Raw genomic sequence first — 19,135 nt, 5'->3', positions numbered from 1 at the left:
ATGACTGACAGTGAAGAAAACTCTCTTCTCGATTCATTGTTACAGATGACCCGCCTTATGAACAGTTTTGGTTGGGAACCAAAGTGTTTGTGTTAACGAGGCACGACTGTAGTTGCGAAGATCAGCACATAGGATACAATGCAGCAGATTGCATTGCTTAAGCAATAATTTGTCAAGACACAGGAAAACTTGAAAGATGGCTAGATAAGGTGAAACTGCAATATAACAAGACATTACAGTGACACCAACATTGATGATAACATGTGGGGAGCACAAGTGATGTCACTTAAGGTGAAATGGTGTGCCTTTCTCCCTTTTTTGTCTAATCAGGTGTAATGTGTAAACAGTAAAACATGCTCAGAACTTTTCCAAAAGCATCATTGCTTTCTTTTCGTTACATATGTTAGTGAAGAACTAGTAATTGGCTCATGAAGCTTGTGTATACAAATATTATTCAAATTAAAGCATGTTGCTTTTTTTTATGTGTCTGGAAGTATTGTTGTAACTCACATATCATATGTGACATTGTCTTTTGACAGCAATCTACAGTGTAAACAACATTTATTTTTGCCCCCTGTCAGAAGTTTCTTTTCACCGAATAAAACAAAGGCAGAGTTTTGGAGGTCAAAAAGTCCTCGCAGATGCATTACTTTAATGTCAAGGAGCCATATAAAAATATTTGCTGCGGCTAACAGAGGTCATCATGCATATAAACATAAAATAGTTTTAATTTATTCTGCTTCCTTATTATGATTGCTCAACTTATACCTTTCGCATTAAAATCTCGTGGAACTAACAGTATGTACAATAAAATTTAAACAAAATACACCTATAAATTCTGTTGGCCCACATCGAGCAAAAGGATCTAAAAATGCCATTCAGCCAAGTGTAAGCAAGTCTCACAGTCATAAAATTGGCATAAAAATCCTCTTCAATAAAGAGACATTACTTGGCACAAATAAACAAAAGTAAACATTCGAATGCCCACCAATACATCAGTCCACTGAGTGCAGAATGTATACATGAGAGAAGAGCATCAGTAGCATTGCCATTCACAGTCAGAGAGAGCATGTGCATGATCATACGTAGCAGTAAGCAGTTTGGGAAATTTTAAGACTTCAAAAATGTCAAGAAAAAGCAATGAACAGTACATGTAACAGAAATAGGCAAAAGTCACCAGTGGAAGTAAATAAACTCATTCAGTTTCAGCAGCAGCATAGAAAGTGAAAGTGCAGGCACCATACAGTGAAGACATAAAACATGCAAGAGCTGTGTGTATTTAAATTATTTGGTTGGCCATGTAAATTTCGGGTACTGCACTTCTAGCGCTGTGCATCTAGTTTATGGCCCATCCTCGGGGTGATGATACACTGCCTGCCTGAGTGTCAAGTTGCAAGGTCCAGGGTAGAGCTTGTCATTTAGATCAAACTTAAGAATTCAACATTAATACTTGGCATAGTGGATATTTACATCTGCATAAGGGTGGAAATTTAGGAGGCCTCAACAGCCTTTGGCCTCAGTAAGACAGAATCACTGTGCATCACGCTTTCTGGGATGGTTTTGAGTGTTGTGTATTGTGAGAAAGAACAAGGACATGCCATTAGAACCATAACATTTCATGGGCTGGGCAAAAGCAACACAAGGTTCGGTAAATCCACCAAGCACCTAAGCACCGAAATTAGGAGCACGTTTGCTGAACCATTTCATCACAGTATGATGTGTTCGTGTCTAATCCTTCACCTTGATTCAAACGAGCTACACTCAGGAGGCCTTTACAACAAAAAACAAACCACTAGATGGCCTGCAGCAGTACAGTGCTATGTTCAGTGCTATGAATATGTAGTGCAACTACAAAAATGCACAGCAACTACGAGGTCATCAGATGTTGTTCTTTACCTGTGTTACCTGTGTCAAAGATGGCTGCTTAGTTAAATGGTAAAAAAGTAGTAAAAGCTCTGCAAAAGTAGGTGATGATGCCATCACCACATGGGAACCACACTGTCAAACATGCGATGCTTTGCATCCACATACTCCAGGAACCGTCTACCCAGGCGGGCACAAATATCGGCTAGTGCCCGGCAATCAGCCTCGGCTTCGTGCGCACTGGACATCTCCTTTCTCACGACACGCTCATAAACACTGCCAAGCTTGAAACTGATGTTTCTCTTGCCGTTCATCGACCTGCTTCCACCATTAAAGCTTGGTGGCGCAGTACCCAAGCATGGTGTAACACTTCCATTTTGGGATAGCGTATGAGGTACACCATTTTTTCCATTTGCAGTTCGGGGATCCTCTCCCGAGGCAAACAGCTGTCTCCGTGCTGCCGGTTGATGCTGCAGCAGCGAATGGTTTCCGGTCACCACAGATCCGGGACAAATTTTTTTCGGAGGTGGCGGAGCAGGGCTGCTACCCCGCAACTCTGACAGTCTTCTCTGCGGCGTTGAGTCCACTGGCTTCAACACAGGTTGGGAAAGAAGCTCATCTTCATCACTCATTGGTGTATCAAAGGCCTCCCAAAAGTCCTCGCCAAGCTTGTGGAGTTCCATGAGCTCGGTCACCTCGTGGCAGTCAGCATTGCCCAGTATATCACGGAAGGCTGGCAGCGAGTCGCAGCAGAAGAATGCCGCCAAGTCGATGCCAGGAGAGGCGTGTTTGAACTCGGCCCGCAGAAGTGGGAAGTCAAATTTGTCCCCATTGTGTGCGATGAGACAGATGGGCTGTTTCAATGTATAGAGGAACTTCTCGATCATGTGGGCTACCTCTCGAAACGGTGGGCACAACTCCAACTCCCAGTTGTCGAGACCTGAATGTGCAAGTAGAACACATAAAGAAACATCATATAGAGGTTATTAGCATAATATTTGTGGGTACATTCATATATCTTGCATTTTTCAAAATGTTCTCAATTGCCATAACATGTAGCATCTATATATACTTCATGTTGAAATGTTTTAATATGTGTTGGCACGGTACGTATATGGATTCACATTTACAAAATTATTGTGCACGTGCCAGCCATGATATTTACACACATTGTATCAGTATATTATGTTTCCTTCTTTTAATATAGGGGGAGCAAGAGTGAACTGTACCAAAGAATAACTTATCAGCAAAAGAACCTAGTACAAGATGATGTGCTACACTTTATTTGGTGCGTGTATTACACAGAGCATACGCACAACTCTCAAGCAGCAGCATCCACCAAACGATAATCTTAACTGGTGTTGCAAGTGAAGGCTGCATTGCAGGACCATAACTGCAGCATTAAGAATAGCGCTAGATAGAAAACACGCAGTTTACAGTTTCATACAGACTAGCCATATGTGCCAAAGGGAATCTTGCCACAAAAGCTAGCAATGTTAGCAAGAGTTACTGGTGAACAAAGGCATTACAGAAATTGCTTGATGTTCCCTTCAAGCAATGAACGTATTTCATAAACTTGCTTTGCCATTTTATGCAGCAAATGCTTCCAACATGTCTGAACCATTATATAGGTTTTACCGCCACTTTACCGTGGCAGGTGAATGGCCAGTATGTTTGTAGGTTATGAGGGAGGAGGGAGTTTCTGTGGAGTAAATGGCACTGGCATAGTACAGGCGCGTCAAAAGTGAAGTGGAACATGGGATGGGGCACCGTATAAATTTTGTCGTGGCAGGCTCTGCCGATCTTTTCGGTGGCATTCATGATGCCATAAGGGGTAGTCCTGCTGCGCTTTCTGCTTGGTCAAAAATTATCACATCCTTGGTCAAAAATGTAATAAAATTCAGAGTGTGTGTGATCCTTGCATCTCTACCTTGATTCTTGTCTCGCTTGGGTGTGGTACATGAAAGACCACCTAACGTAGATAAAATAAAGCCCTGCTTGGTAAAGCCATATGAGCGTACCAGCATTACCTAGAGGCAGTGCTTGGGATCCAAGGGTCCTGGAAGCCTTCATTCCGATCTCACTCTCTCATCTCAATTGCAAAGCCTGAGTTGGCTGTTGCTGCTGCTGCCAACTCAACCTTGTCATGTGGTGTCACACATCTCGACGACCGACTTCTCTACCATATTTCATGGTGAAATGAAAATATCTGTGCAGCTGTCACTGAACCTCGAGTTAAATGATGGTGATGGTCCTGTGAGCTTTCTTTTCTTTTGTATAAGCCTCTTCTTTCTTTTTTTTTTTTGTTGTACATTTTCACATGAAGTCTGTAAGCCTTTCAGCATTATGTCTTTTCTTGTTGTCTTGTGTTTGTATGACAAGTTCAAAACTAGAAACAGTTTTGTGTTTGTGCCCCATCCGAGTGCATTGTAGAGCTGCTGTGTTGTCTGTCTTAAGCTGTGAAGGTCATTAGTTCTCGCTGTAAAGTGTGTACCCTTGCTTATAATATAAGCAATTTATGAACAAAATACAGTTACTCTGTGTTCATTTCGACACTCTTGGCCCTTAAATTTCAAAGTATCCCATTCTACTGATAACTGCAGCTTATTAGTGCATGTCTCGATGAACAAATACTGCTTAGTCTACTTAGCACCAATTTATATACTCATTGAGAGATTGCTGTAACAGCTGCTTCAGATGTAATTAATCGCTTCTCAAAAGTGCCAGCATAAGTAAATTTTGCACTGTAACATTTTTTATTTCATTGCTTTATATGTCGAAATTTGGCCTGTGTGGTTTACTTAAAATTGACAGTCGCCTCAAATATGAAAGCCAGCAGCTTCGCATGTGTTTCACAATATGTAAATATCGCACGAAGATCCTTGTGCAGTTTTTTTATTATTATTATTATTATTATTATTGCTCTCGAGCCTGGCGGTGTACCCCCTAGCGCCTTTCTAAAGCCCCCCTCGAACTCCCAAACTAATTTTCTGGCTATGCCAGTTATGTACCTAGAGGTTAACTGTTCTGATATCTCAACATTATGCTCAGCCTTGTGCAGTGGTTAAGCCTGAGGGCAGCTTTAATTTATAGGCAGCTTGTATTACACTCCACTAGATTCCATCTTCCAACATATTACAAAACGAACTGCTTCTAGTGTCACTCTTACACACTGAAAAATGTCCTTTTAGATGTGCTGCTGCTGTTCGTAAGACTTACTAAAAACCTACTACGTACAATAGCGATCATACGAGTACGAGACACGAATGTGCAGAATAAAGTTTCGGCACAGTCTTACTTATTTACATCTAGGGGTTGGAGTTTTTGGTTTTCATTTTCTGAGAATTCGGCTGACTTTTTTCGGTGTTTATTTGCAAACACAACTTCAGTTCTTTTTCGATTAAAATTGTTGTCGGCTGAAGAAATAGCTTTTTTTTCGGTGAGATAAGAGCCATCCGTGTACAGTTAAAAGTGACGTAGTGTTCATTTTGGCTTTTTTTCTTGCATGTTGTTTTATGCACTTTTATTCAAGGTACAGTTGGTCATATATACAGCTAAGTTCTTGGAAGAAAATGCTATTCATGATGAAAATTAGTGTTATGACAGAACTCATATGTAAAACATAAATTCACTCATTAGAGAAAGGAGTAACTGAGATATTATTTATTAGGATCAAACTTATGCATAAACCAAATCACTTTAAAAAATGCGCTTCTCTCGGCTTGTGTCTGAGAAGTGTCCAGGCAAGAAACTCGCGGGCTTTAGTCTTAGCGATTTGCTGGAAGCACTTCCGCTGCAAATGCTCTGGTCTGCCCCTCGAAGTGCCTGCCTTGCCGCACGCGCCTCTTATCGGCAGCTTCACATGTTTATGAGGGTCGTCAAGCATGGTTGCCATTCCTTCCCCATTCGTGAGGCCATGAATAATGCCTCAAAACCTTCAACTGCTGTACTTAAACCAAGAATCTGAACACTGCTGTAATTTTCTCCCGTCATTGAGAGTTCGCGGTGTGCATGAGGAGGTACTGACCTTTTTCAAATTAAACCGAAAAGTCCAACCCCTACTTATATCATCCAATTGCCTGAAATTTATCAAGGTACAAGGGAACGTACATGCTCTACTTGATGGAGTCAGTACTTTATGACTGGACTCAAGCCACCGTGGTGGTGCAACGGTTAGGGCACTCGACTGCTGTGCCCAAAGATGCGGGATTGAATCCCAGCCGCAGCGGCCGCTTTTCGATGGAGGTGAAAAGCAAGGTGCCCGTGTGCTGTGCGACGTCAGTGCACGTTAAAGAACCTCAGCTAGTCGAAATTTCCAGAGTCCTCCACTATGACGTCTCTCATAGCCGAGTCCTCCGTAAGCCAAACCAAACATGACTGGTTCACAAAGCAGAGCTACTATAAGCTTCCTTCCAAACACATGTGCTCATATAAAGAAATTGGGTAATGCGTGCAGTGCTTCGTGTAATGCATGACATCTCTTTCAGCGCATACACTCACCCAAAATATGCAACAATAGATTGCTCATGTGTTAAAAGTCAATGGTCTATGAAAAGGATTACATGCAATGAACTGTTTTGTGGCCTCTATTGTTAGATCCAAGCAGCATTGACGACTCACCAGTGATCTGAGCAGCTTGGCACGTGACAGCATTCCGTGGCTGTACACAAAAGGTGAGTTTATGCAGGCAGCGCAGCGGAGGGCTCAGGTGTTCCCGTGCCACAGCAATCAGCGACACCTCAATCACGTTCACCTTCCGCCGCGGCATTGTATCCGGCAGGCCTGTCGACTCCAGGTCCAAAAACACCAGGGTCTCAATCTGACGCTGGCCTGATGTTACATGTGGAAAAAGAGCAAGTACTCAACAGAACTTCTCTCGTAGGTACATAGGAACCATTTACCGCAAAAATGTTGAGAAAGTCACAACAAAAACTCAGTGCAGAATTGCCGACAGGCCATAGTACATCACCAACACCACCACTGTGCATCGTAATAGGAGGGCTGCAAAAGCATGCAGGATGCGTTTTCTGAGAAAAATTTTTACTCTAGCCCTGTCTCGTGTCTCAACCACGTGGTAAAAAAATAGAACATGTACCATGTACGTTCCATCATAACTTGGTCATTTCAGGTGGCATGATTATGTGATTGTACCTTGTAAATTGTTTTCGTGTACGCACATTCCATGAAAGGAAGGTATAAGGTAAGCAATACCAATTGTAAATCCCATTACGCCCCAGCGGCCAGTATACTGGACATATAAAAAAAGTAGAGCAAAGAAGTAGAACCAGTATTCATTAATAAAAACTACTTCCATGGCTTTCCTAACAATGTTTTGATCAAGACAGCTCCTCTTTCGGCAACTTTTTCTCGGGGACGAGGCATCATAGAGAACAGCGTCGCGTTGATTGCAATGCAAGAAGTGCATTCTGAGGGAAATTATTTTTTAATACTGTTCACACAAACAAACTCATGACTTGACTAAAATCCCTAGGTTACCTAAAGCATCACTGTTTTAACACGCAAATAAGATATTTTGCAGCTCAGAGTAAAAGAAATTCCATTGTCCAGTATGCTGGACATAGTTTTCTTCTGTACGGTGTTGTAGTTTGTGTTATGTTTTCACATGTTCTTCAACAGCTCCTTAACCAGAACAAGGAACCAGAAATGTTTTTTTTCTACCCTACAAAACTTTGTGATGGAAACGGAAATGAATTTTTCTCTCTCTCCTTCAGCTTGTACGGTTATTACATGCCTTTTGTACATTTAATGACTCCACCCTGAAGGAGCCCCCGTTTTGTTTCATCACACTGGCTTAATGTATCGTCAACCACAAGCAGAGGACTAAAATCCACTTGTTTAGCTACTTGGTGCATCTACTTGATAGGCATTTTACAATCACTGTAGCGATTGTAAAATGATGTGTACATAAAAACAGCATAAACAGACCCGCCACTTCAGTGTCGCTCAGGGACCACGTGCAGATTCAGGATGCCTAACCCGCAAGCTAAACAAATGAAAACAAAAGAACACAAAGGAGAGAAGTAATTCCAGTGCCAGGTTCTGCTTGATATAGCACAATGCACATTACCCCAGATTTGTGCAGAAGAATCCACTGCACACATCATATAGACCTTTGCAATGAGGGCCTCCTGGGCGTCACCATATTGCTCGCTGGGCTGTTGCGTGCGCCTGATGTCAACACGGTGGAGGCGGCAGCGGAACCGGTTTGCAACAGTCCAGAGAGGAGGCGTTTCGACAACCTCCTTGCCCGATGCAAAGGTCTATATAAATGAATTTTGCTATTCTGACTGCTTTAAATACTCTTTTTTTTTTTTTCCTCTTGCAATTAGGGAGTGGAACAGCTTGAATTCATCAATAACAGAAAGTTCAATGCTTGACGAATTTATAAAGCTAGTAGAGGATTTTTGCACATAAATTTTTGAAAGTTTATGCCAACAGGAAAGGCTAAAGTGAGGTGAAGGCTGAAGTGAAGTGCCAGGCTGAGGTGAGCTTGAGGAAGATAGTAGAGGGTGCCCACCAGGTAGGATTGGAGTGATGAGGGAATGCCAAGGGCTGCTACCGAGAGGTCATAGCAAACGTAGAGATGGGGGTTAGAAGGTACAGAGTGTAATGCCGGTTAGCCAGGAACATTAGCGAAGCAGCGATTTTCCTGGAGAAGGAAAAAGTGAGGCAGATAGGAGAGAGTAAGAAGATATAGGTGTAATGGAGTGCGGTTAGTATTAAGATTGCGACAGTTCTATTGAATGATATTGAGGTCCTTTATGTTGAGATCTAACTAATTTGACCGCGATGTGACAAGTCATCACATTTCTTTGGGGGTGGGGGAAGAGAATCTATGATGGTTTGCAGGGAAGTCTGAAACATTGACGTGAGTATCCAGGCGATTGAATTTGGCATCAATTTGAATGATAGCCTCCTCATGCTATTGGAGGCGGCGGTCAAGGTCAGACTGGTGTTTGAGACATATACTATGGTGAGGCTGCCCAAAAGTAATCAAAAATAATAGTATGCCTCTGCCCATGCCACTAAGTATAACGGACAGTATGTGACGACTGTCTCTATGTTAGAGAGTTTGAAATCTATTGTAGTGAGCTGATCCATGCAAGCCTCAAGAGCATCCTGGCGGCGATCGATACTGTTGAGATCTTGTTTGAGGGGGCGAATGGCCACTTCCAAACTAGCCACACAGAGCTGAAGGGTATGAAAGCATAAAGGATGGGGGAGGGGGCACGGCGTAAGCGAGTGACTGCGGAGATGAGTGGAGAGAGTAATGAGGCTTGTTAATCAGACATGTCAAGAGATTGACGAGACTAGGAGCACACGACTCTGCGCTGAAGCTGAGAAGGTGTCTTTGCTACTGCTGCGTAGAAGCCGGAAAGGGAATAGAATGCATGCTCTGCAAAACGATAGCCATAGTTCATAAGGGGCTGCAGAGAAGCCCGCTGAGTGGCCTGGCAAAGGTTGACACGCTGTTGGCAGGTGTTCTTGGCACACTTTTTTTTTTCCCGCTTATGTAGTAGGGACAAATAGCGGCGAAAGTAGCGTGCTCATTTGTCTGACAGTGCCGGCACCAGGGCTGCATTGGACAGCGGGTGGCGGGGAGATAGGGGAAGTGCACTTGGGGCAGTTAACAGTGCCACTAGAGCACTGATGTGCGCGGTGGCCAATCTCGAGATAGCGCGTTCACGCAGAAACGCGGAATTTGCGAGGGCTACATTGAAATGCTGCTCGACGAAAATAACAATGCGGACTGGGATGACAGTACCAGAAAATGCAATGAGTACTGTTTCAGTGGACCCCATCACGCGCGCGTTTATTATATCGGCTGCGTGGGTCTCTATGAGGCCACGCTCGACGCCATGAATGACACCGAAGCAGGAAAGAGGAGTGCTGACAGGGTAGGGACGGACTTTCACGAGCTTACCGGAAATGTTGATGTAGGTGATGGGCAATAGAAGCTTGGCAGTAAGGTCAGAGTGTGTTTTCAGAAAGACCAGGTTCAGCACTGGATTGTTCTCGAGGGTGAGGTCATTACATAAGTGTTCAGAGGAGTTCCAAGTAGTTCGTAGGGCTGGATGGTGGGGGTAAGGGTACAGGTGGGAGCTGGAGACCGACCGATATCATGTCCAGGCGAGATTTGGCAGGTTTCGCGGCCTTGCGAGAGGCACCGATGGTTTCCCAGCCGTCGTCCGGGGATGGAATGAAATACATGGTCGGGTGGAGTGAAACCCCTCTATTGAGGTGCTTTAGGGTTGAGTACAGACGTGAGATCGAGCGGGTCGGAAGAGGCGTTTGCCGTCGCCGCATGGAAAGGAGGCGATTCTGCAGCAGACGACGCAGCTGGCGGGCCGTGAGGCGGCAGCGAAGGTGGCGAAGGCACTTGCTTGAAACGCAGGCGCGGGAGCGCGCGCAGACGCTGGCCACCACAGCCACGGCCGGTCTCGAGGGAGAGCGCGCGTGTTTCCGTGAATCCTGGCGCTCCCTCCTGCTGCTACCCGGATACTCCGGATACTCCGGGACAGCTCCCCGTGGGCTCCCTGCTCGCGGGCCTCGGCGCGCTGTCTACGGACGGTCTCCTCAGCACCACCCGCCGCGCTGCTGCCTTGGCAGCAGTCTATTGCGGTTCCCTCCTGCTGCGGCGGTTGCCCCAATCGCCGTGGCGTCCTGCTGTCACCAGCAGTCCTTCCTGTGCCTCGCAGAGGCGCAGTACCAGGCTTCGCCTGGAACACCCGTAAGCGCTGCTGCACCGGAGGCTGCGCACCGGACTACCGACCTGCCGACGTTCACCGGGCTGTTTGCTTGATGCGGGCCAAGACGATCTCCCCCACCCCTCCCCACGTCCCACTTCCCCATCCCCCGGACACCAAGAGTGCCGCCGCGACATTAGGCGGCCAGTCTCAATGTTTTAATGTCGGTATGTTTTAATGCGCGCGTCTGCCTTGGTATAGCCTTGGCGCGGCTGTCTGCTGTGGCGAGCATCGGTTATCGCGCCGATTCGGTAGTATATACATCATACAACGTTCTTAGATATAGACATATCTGGTAGACATCACCGCACGCTATCACTTTTCTCTCTCTCTCTCTCTTTACGGAAATAAAGTTTTCACCACCACCACCACGAGGTCTAAACACGTGGAGACCAACTTGCTCCCTTTTATTTTTTATGACTAGGCTTCAAGAGTATTGCCGCGCGTTCCCTCCTTAGTTTTTCCTTCCTCCATGACCTGTAAAAATATTCTCATATTCTCCCAAAGAACGGAGCCCTTGAAAATGATGGATGGATGGATGGATGGATGGATGGATGGATGGATGGATGGATGGATGGATGGATGGATGGATGGATGGATGGATGGATGGATCGATGGATGGATGGATGGATGGATGGAATGGAATGGAATGGATGGATGGATGGACGGACGGACGGACGGACGGACGGACGGACGGACGGATGGATGGATGGATTTTGAAACGGGGTGGTAGCAGTTGCTACCATGATACCTGGGCATGATATCAGATAGCGCCACCTCGTGGCCTCCCGTATGTTTGTCACATGCACAGAGAACAAAATGTAGGGAGCAGAGGTGCATACACGTACCCATCCGTCACGTTCAGTCACGCTTTCATGTTTACCTTCAGTCACGTCATGTTTAATTGCCGGCGGGCGTTGTTGTTGCTGTTGTTTACCAAATAACATACATGGCATACACCCATACGGGGGGATAGCAAAAAAGTTTTTGATGTATTTACATATTGAAGAAAACAGGACACAAAGGGAGAAACACTCGCACACGCGCGCGCGCACGCACGCACGCACGCACGCACGCACACACACACACACACACACACACACACACACACACACACACACACACACACACACACACACACACACACACACACACGTCTAGAAAGAAAACGAGTGCACGTTAAAGATCCCCAGGAGGTCGAAATCACTCCATAGCCCTCCCTAGCTACGGCTCCCCTATTCTCTCTTTCCAATATCATTCCCTCCCACCTTCCTCCCTTCCCTTACGGCGCGGTTCAGGTGTCCATAGGATGTTTGACAGATACTGCGCCTTTCCTTTCCTGTGAACAATTATAAAATAGGGGTAGAGAAAAGAAATGAAATGGAGAAAAAATGAAATAAATGAAAAGTCATAACGCACACGGGAGATTGACACTGGGATTTGTTGAACAAGTGATGTTAGCACCACATGATCGCTTTGTTTTCTTATCCTGCAACCAACGTTACTAGATTGCCTGCTACGATATATGACTTGATTACGTTGATTTTTCTTAAATGCCAGATTTTGAACGTGTGACATATGATGATGACATTAATGGTTATGTAATAAAGGTTAGTGTTCCCAAGTTCAAAATGCAGTCTAAATATATGACCTTAATTTTCTGCATGGATGTGTTGATTTTGGGGAAGGAAAAGTTCTGTCTCCCCTATAATAACCACCTAAACCTTTCCCTGGGGGAATTAATGAAAAGATGGGGAGGGAACAAGTATAGGTGCAGTGGTGCACTAATGGGCCAGGTTACTTTTAATTATCTGATGGTCTTTAAAGTGCAATAGTATATGGCACATGCATGGACACATTTTTTCTTTTTTCATTTTGCTTCCATCAAAATGCGGCCCCGGCAACTCCATTTAAATGCACTGTGATTTCAATGTATTTACAGTACCAAAAGTATACAGGAACTCTAATTAAATAACACTACCAAAGGCCAGTTTCTTTAGTCAACATGTCAATCCCTTCAGAACACGGTCTTACACCATGCTATTATAGATATGTATTAATATTCATCTATTTATTTCATAATACTGTCAAGTGCCGATTGGGATTGACAGTATTGGAACGGATGTCTCAGCTAAGATAGACCATTTACAAAAAATCTAAGCTTTCTTCTGAACGTTCGAGCTGTACAGGACTTACTTAAATTACTCGCATCCGCTAGTATTTTTTTTTTTAAATTCCGCCTGCATGAATAATTATTCAAGATTAACGAATTATTTTCCAAAAAATTTATCCGGGGCAGTGTTTCTTAAATGGGGGCGCGCGAAACCCACGCAAAAAAAAAAAAAAAAAGGGGGGGGGGGGGTAGCGCGATAGCTCTGGCCTAGCTAGGCATAGTTTTGCACGCCTAAAAAAGCATGGATGTGCTTTCTCAAAGGGCAAGAAAAGCCAGAGGAGCGCGGAAACGGAGAGCGAGTCGCCAATGCTCACATTGGCGAAACTCGAGCTCTGGCTACAGTGCTGGACGGGGCTTCAGCGCAGCGTCTCGGGCGTACGTCCGGAGAGCGGCGCGGTGTTGGGATGAGTTCAGATCTCTTCTAGGGGCACGAACACCGCGGCGCCGACGCACCTATTCGACCCTTAATTAGTCATCTGCAAAGCACAGCGCACTAGCTTATCAAGTGCACGCTTCTTAGAGACCAGTTTCTCAATCGCAATTGCGCGACCTGCTTCCCGGGCGCAGATCGCCGCGCAAGATACCCCCCTCTCGAGATTCCGGGTCTCATGGGGCCACTGACACATCCATAGCTGAGATCCACTACCCTAGACTCTCAAAGTGCCAGCTTGGTACCAGGGCGAAACGAACAGCAAAAGCAAGCTGGCTACCACATAATGGCTTCTTATGAGGGGCGAAGCACCAGAAAATGACGAAGGAAACGAACATATATGTATTTCGTCTACTCCAGCCTACAGCTGTATTGCCTAGAATACTACAGACATCGCCTTAACGGGTACATTACGACGTACATTTTTTTCACGGTAAATGGCAAATGCGAATAAAAGTATTCAGGCGCGCTACAAAACTTCACACCTTGCACAAACAAGCGATGATCGTTCGGCGTTGACAGAGTTGAACATGTGTTTTTTTTTTTTTTTTTTTTCCTTTTTTAATCTTAACGGCGTTGGATCGTACATATTCCCGCATAATATGTTTTGCTCAATTTCTTTTTTTAAAGGTCATACCTTCGCATGGCGTATCGGCAACGAAACGCAGCGCTGTGGGCTCACTAAGGACTGTGACGCCTCAGCCCCTGAACCAATAAGGAACCAGCGCCAAGTTCGAAAGGGCCTCTTGGGCCATGTGACCTGATAAAACCATGGATAATTTGGATTACGGTGTATTACACTGCATTTTAGTGGACTGCAGTAGATTAAGGATGCCTTGTTAAATTAAGCTGGGTAACGGTGGTTTTAGAGGGAGTAAGTTTGAATACGTTGAATTAGGGGTAGTTTCTGCTGGATTAGGTAGGTTTTGTTGCATTTCGGTGGATTAGACAGGATTATGTGGTGTTGGGTGGGATAAGAGCAGATCAGGTTGAAATATGATGGATTTCGGTGACCATCGTGGTTTCTGGGAGATTACGGTAGATTACGACAGATTCAGTTGGTTTACGATGGAATATTGTGGATTACGTTTCATCACGGCAGGTTAGGTTGGACTAAACTGTATAAAAGATGGATTTGTGTTAATTACAGTGGATACATGGATGCATTAAAAAACTATAATTCATGATTTCGCCTTCATATCATGTAATTAATCTTAAATGCCCTTCCGTAATTATGTGCATATTAATGACTACTGCAGTGAAAAATGCATGGGTCCGTCGGGGCAAGCTCACAAACTGCCACTATTCCCAGACTTTTGACCTATACCTCAAGTGACCAGGCATGGGACCTTTTCTCGATCGCCCAAATCCAGGGACGGAGGGTATGTGTGTGTGTGTGTGTGCGGGGGGGGGGGGTTCGGAAGACTTCGAGTAAGCCTTATTTATTGCTTTATTTTGAAATTCCACGTTTTGCTGTTGTTTATATGCTTTTTACACCGTTCATAGATGTATTTCTTAATGCGTATAAAACCAACATTGAAATGGGGAGTGTTATAAAGTGCGCACGAAACGAGATCCACTGCATTAAAAAATGCCAGATAGTCTAGCTCTGCTAATCACGGATATACATGCAGAAGTAGAACAGAAGCAAATTATCTTGGGCCCCTTTAATGGAGCAAATTCTGACGTTGACGAAGGAAACGACAAGAAGGCCCAGAGTGGCTCAGGCGAATGCAAAAACAAAAACAAAACAAAAAAAAAAACTTGCCGGAAGTCACGTGTCATTCCTATGACTATTTTGTTGTTGCGAAGGGGCGGCATGCAGGCGCGCGTGAGTCGAGTCACTGCTCGCCTTTGCCGGCACTGTCAGCGAGAGGTAGAACAAGGGGAGTTGCATTATGTTGATTGCATACGACCTCATCTTCTGGGCTTATTTCAGGCGCAGGGCGAGTTCGTGGACACTGACGCTATGGCCGCCAATCCAATTTCACGCGATAGCGTCAGGGCCCCTCGTCGCAGAAAGGACGGCGTCGGCGCTGTCATATATTTACTTCCTGTATTTACTTTCTTTTTTTTTTTTTTACCCTGCTATCGCTCCCCTCTCTGCTTTTCGCTATCACCTCGTCATCACTTTTGTTTCCCGCCGGCCTCAGCCGCAGCCGGCAACGTTCTTTTCCTTCCTTTTTCATTATTTTTTAATAAGCCACTACTACCTAAGCTATACTTCGGACTACCTCGTTTCCATAAAATTGGCTTCTACCCTACGACGCCGTAGTAGGCTATTTTACGTTGATGGCACCCACAAAACATGAAAACAACAGGTAAGGATTGGAGGTGCTTGGCGTCGTTTAGGTTTGCATACAACATCAATTAATCAATTGGAACAGGCTGGCGTGGGTACCAAGCCGAGCGCCACTTCTCGCTCGTGTCGTTCTGAGCAAAAATGCGATAAAGGGCATAGACTGAGCGCCCCCCCCCCCCCCCCCCCCTCCGCTGAATATATGAAAATAAAAGCAGAAGTATGGAAAGAATAATAAAAAAAAATCAGCATAAAAGCACGACGCCCGCCCGCGTTTGTCTTAGCATGTACGGCACATTGCTACGGGTTGGCGTCTACTGCGGCCGTGTTTCGAAGAAGGCAAAACGCAAGACGCCACGGGTCTGCTGTGCAATGTCAGTTTATAATGAGCCCCACTTGGTCGAAATATTCCGGATCCCTGCACTACTGTGTCTCTCATAGCCTGAGTCGCTTTGGTATGTTAAACCCAACAAACCATACCAAAGTTTCCTTGATGACAAAGCGAAGGAGGATAAAGAATTAAGCCAGTAAAAAGTGGGCAACGATGGCCAATGTCTGAATTTGAGGTAGTAAGAGGTTGCTTTTTTTTTTCTTTTTTTTTTTTGCCAGGTAGTGTTCGGTGATCACAGGCCTGTGTAGTCATAGACAGAATTTCACAGGTTGCGCAATTTTTGAAGCGAAAGCTTCATTACGCTACCCCGGGCAGCTGTCGCGGACCTTGGAGTTTTTACCTTCAAATGACCTGGACAGATACTGCATCTTTCCTTTCTTGTAAACTATTTTACAATGGAAGCGAAAGCTTCACTTCGCTAGGTATAGCAGGTCTTCTTGTGACACTAAATTTGCCCTTCAAATGACCTTGTTAAGTGTGGGTGTCCACGATTTCGTGGTGTTCACCCGAATGTATATTGCGCCTTCCTTTCCCCAAAAGCTAACTTGAACGGAGAGACAGCCCAGAGGTGGCCAAATCACTCTGCGGCCTCCGCTTCCACTCCCATCTTCCTTTTCTCAAGTCTGGCAGATACTGCGCCTTTCCTTTCTTATAAACCAATGTACAATATACAAGAAAAAAAAGATATGAAAAACATGATCTTGACCTGGTACAGTGTATGTGTCCACAATTCCTTGGCGTCATTCCTTGGCGTCCACTCAAAAGTATAAGGCTCCTTCCTTTCCCCGAAACCTAATTTCAATAAAAATTATGTAAAAACTGCGGACTAAAAGCGGGTGTTAAAAAAAAAGACATCGCTGCAACACTGACAGCTTTCGCCCTCTCACTGGGTTCAATCCTTACTTAAATCCCCACAATGTTTTTTTTTTTTTTTTTTTTTTTTTTTTTTTCACAGCCTTCGAAACAGGCGCAATTTTTCTGTGGCATTGCTTCTTAGAAAGATTAGATAAAAATGGAGACCAATTAGATGAAGAAAATAAATGCTGCCTCGAGAGCTTCGTGCGCTCGCTTACCACATGTGTCTCGTATACGGGCTGTATAACTTCCTGTTGCCGGGTTCTGAAAAAAAGCACTCAGAAAATTCAGGGAGACGCGGCCGGCAACCCTCGCCACCCTAAGTCACTGTAGATAAATACCAAGATTCTCAATGTCTCAAAACGCGGCGCTTGTATATGGCATCGAAGCATATAGTAGCAGTACAAGCCTTTGGCGACTCTGTATAGCGAGAATTCAGGCAGTTCGACTGCAGTTTGCAGGCTCCGTGCTTGCGTCCGAGGCACAAATCATCTAGCATAACCGCCGCCGCCATGGAGGAAAGTAAATATGTTTCATCTCTGCATATCCGGACATCAGTTGGAGGCAGAACTGCTAGCAAGCGCGGGCCTATCGTGCCGTCTAAGGCTGAACAAAGGACAAAAGACAGTCGCCTGCTCGAACCTTCGCCGGCACGTGGGGAGAACAGAGCAACCAGTTGAATGCGCTGAGTTCCCCATTAAATGCGTTATTGAACGAAACTAAGTCGACTGCAAAACGGGATCCCGGAGGCTTAAGGGGCCAGGGATATTCCCGAAGAAATGATTTAACGCTGTCAAGCCAAATCCTAACTCTAAAATACGCACCTTGCAGAGTCAATAGGTTTCGCTGGAGCGCAGAAAAAAAAAAAAAAAAAAATACCTCGGAGAAAATGACCACCGAAGAAATGGTCTATGTAGGTAAGATTAGCCCAAAGTTAAAAAAAAAAAAAAAGAAAAAACACGACAAAATGACTTCCCGGGAACCGTTTAGAAATGAGACAATTAACTAGCAATTTTTACCTCGGGCGAAGAGAGTTTATTAGATGAACTTGTGCCAGGAGTCAAACAATACAAAAGCTAAGCACGGCCGCATGTCAACGCACAGGCGCCTAACTGCCTTTAATATTCGAGCTCCAGGATTGAATTTGATAAATCTATCTTTTGTGCACGCCCTCTGTAATTTTTCTTTTTGTGTTCGTTGCTGATGCCCATATATATATATATATATATATATATATATATATATATAGAGAGAGAGAGAGAGAGAGAGAGAGAAAGAGAGCTCGAAGCAGTGCATGCAGCCTCCCACTGCCTCTACAAAAGCAGATGCGGCGCCGGGTACCAAATGAAAGTGGTTGCTCATGTGTGCGTCAAATTTAAGATATACCAGAACTCGGCAAAATTTTGGACGGTAAAGCTTTCGTCCAGGACTGTATACTACGGTGCTAGTTAACAGGTATAGTCGCTATATGCTCAAGAAACTCGCAAAAATGCCGCTTCGATCAATACTTGAGCTACAGTGCGATGATCAAGATAAAAATTCCGACTTTTCGGGCGATAGGCTTTAAACAAACACGCGCACCCTGCCCTTTCAATACGCTGCCTCCAAAGGGAACAGCGATTTAGCGAATGAAGTGCAATAAGGCAGACATTTGCTGGCATCGCATCAGAAAACGTGATCGCTCGTTATACACGACAAACTCGTGCCACTGCGTAAAATTTACATATATTAGGCGCACTCCAGCTTGACGATATTTCCATACTGGTGGAAGGGAAGAGTTTCCAGGCTCTACAACACCTCAAGGTATGCGTCCCGACAAGTTTCCACAACATGCTGAATCAGAAAGATTTCGCGGGGACGACCATCCTGCAACCCACCACTGTACAGAAATATCCGCGTAGCCAAGTATAGACGAATAAAATGTCTGACATACCTGGTTCCATGGCGGCTGTGTTCGACGGATTATCAGGCGTACACGTCAGTGCTTGAGACTAGGCGAAACAAAGCAGTCGCAGCAGCGACCCATGCTACGATATATCGGCCTTCGTTTATCGTCTCGCCTTTGGCTGCTGCGCATCCGCCGCGCTGCTACACACAGCGCGCAAAGCAGGCTCTCGTAGCTGCTCCGAGCCGCGTGGCGCGAGCGGCGGACGGAGCGTTTCCACGGCCCGTACAGTGCAACGAAGTTTGTCACGACGCTGCGACTCTCAACACACCGACAACGCCATGTTGTTTACGGTTTACGCCTGCCATGCATACGTCCACGTCGCCCCTCGTGGCCCCGCCCCGGGTAGGAAACCGTCGCCCCGCCGGCCGCCGCCAACTCGGAGCTGCCCGCTGCCCTTTCCCGCTGCCC

The 19,135-nt window shown here is 45.2% G+C and overlaps 1 protein-coding gene across 2 annotated transcripts; it reads right to left on the bottom strand.

The window, feature by feature from the left end:
- Window positions 1-544: 544 nt before the first annotated feature.
- LOC146172261 (uncharacterized) lies at window positions 545-19,135 on the bottom strand. 2 transcript variants are annotated; one of them, XM_084585835.1, is made up of 4 exons: window positions 18,713-19,135; window positions 16,998-17,043; window positions 6,484-6,693; window positions 545-2,803 (listed from the first exon to the last, which is right to left on the bottom strand). In XM_084585835.1, exons 3-4 carry the CDS (start codon window positions 6,629-6,631, stop codon window positions 1,980-1,982), a joined length of 972 nt encoding a protein of 323 aa, XP_084441961.1. In that variant the 5' UTR covers window positions 6,632-6,693; window positions 16,998-17,043; window positions 18,713-19,135; the 3' UTR covers window positions 545-1,979. The 2 variants fall into 2 exon arrangements, with proteins under 2 accessions (XP_084441961.1, XP_084441960.1); XM_084585834.1 differs by lacking the exon at window positions 16,998-17,043.

The sequence above is a fragment of the Amblyomma maculatum genome, unplaced genomic scaffold, assembly GCF_055883805.1.
Source record: "Amblyomma maculatum isolate TAMU_Amacu unplaced genomic scaffold, ASM5588380v1 scaffold_13, whole genome shotgun sequence".
Classification (NCBI taxonomy): Eukaryota; Metazoa; Arthropoda; class Arachnida; order Ixodida; family Ixodidae; genus Amblyomma; species Amblyomma maculatum.
Note: the sequence above shows the minus strand (reverse complement) of the source record. Positions and strands in the feature narration are given on the sequence as shown.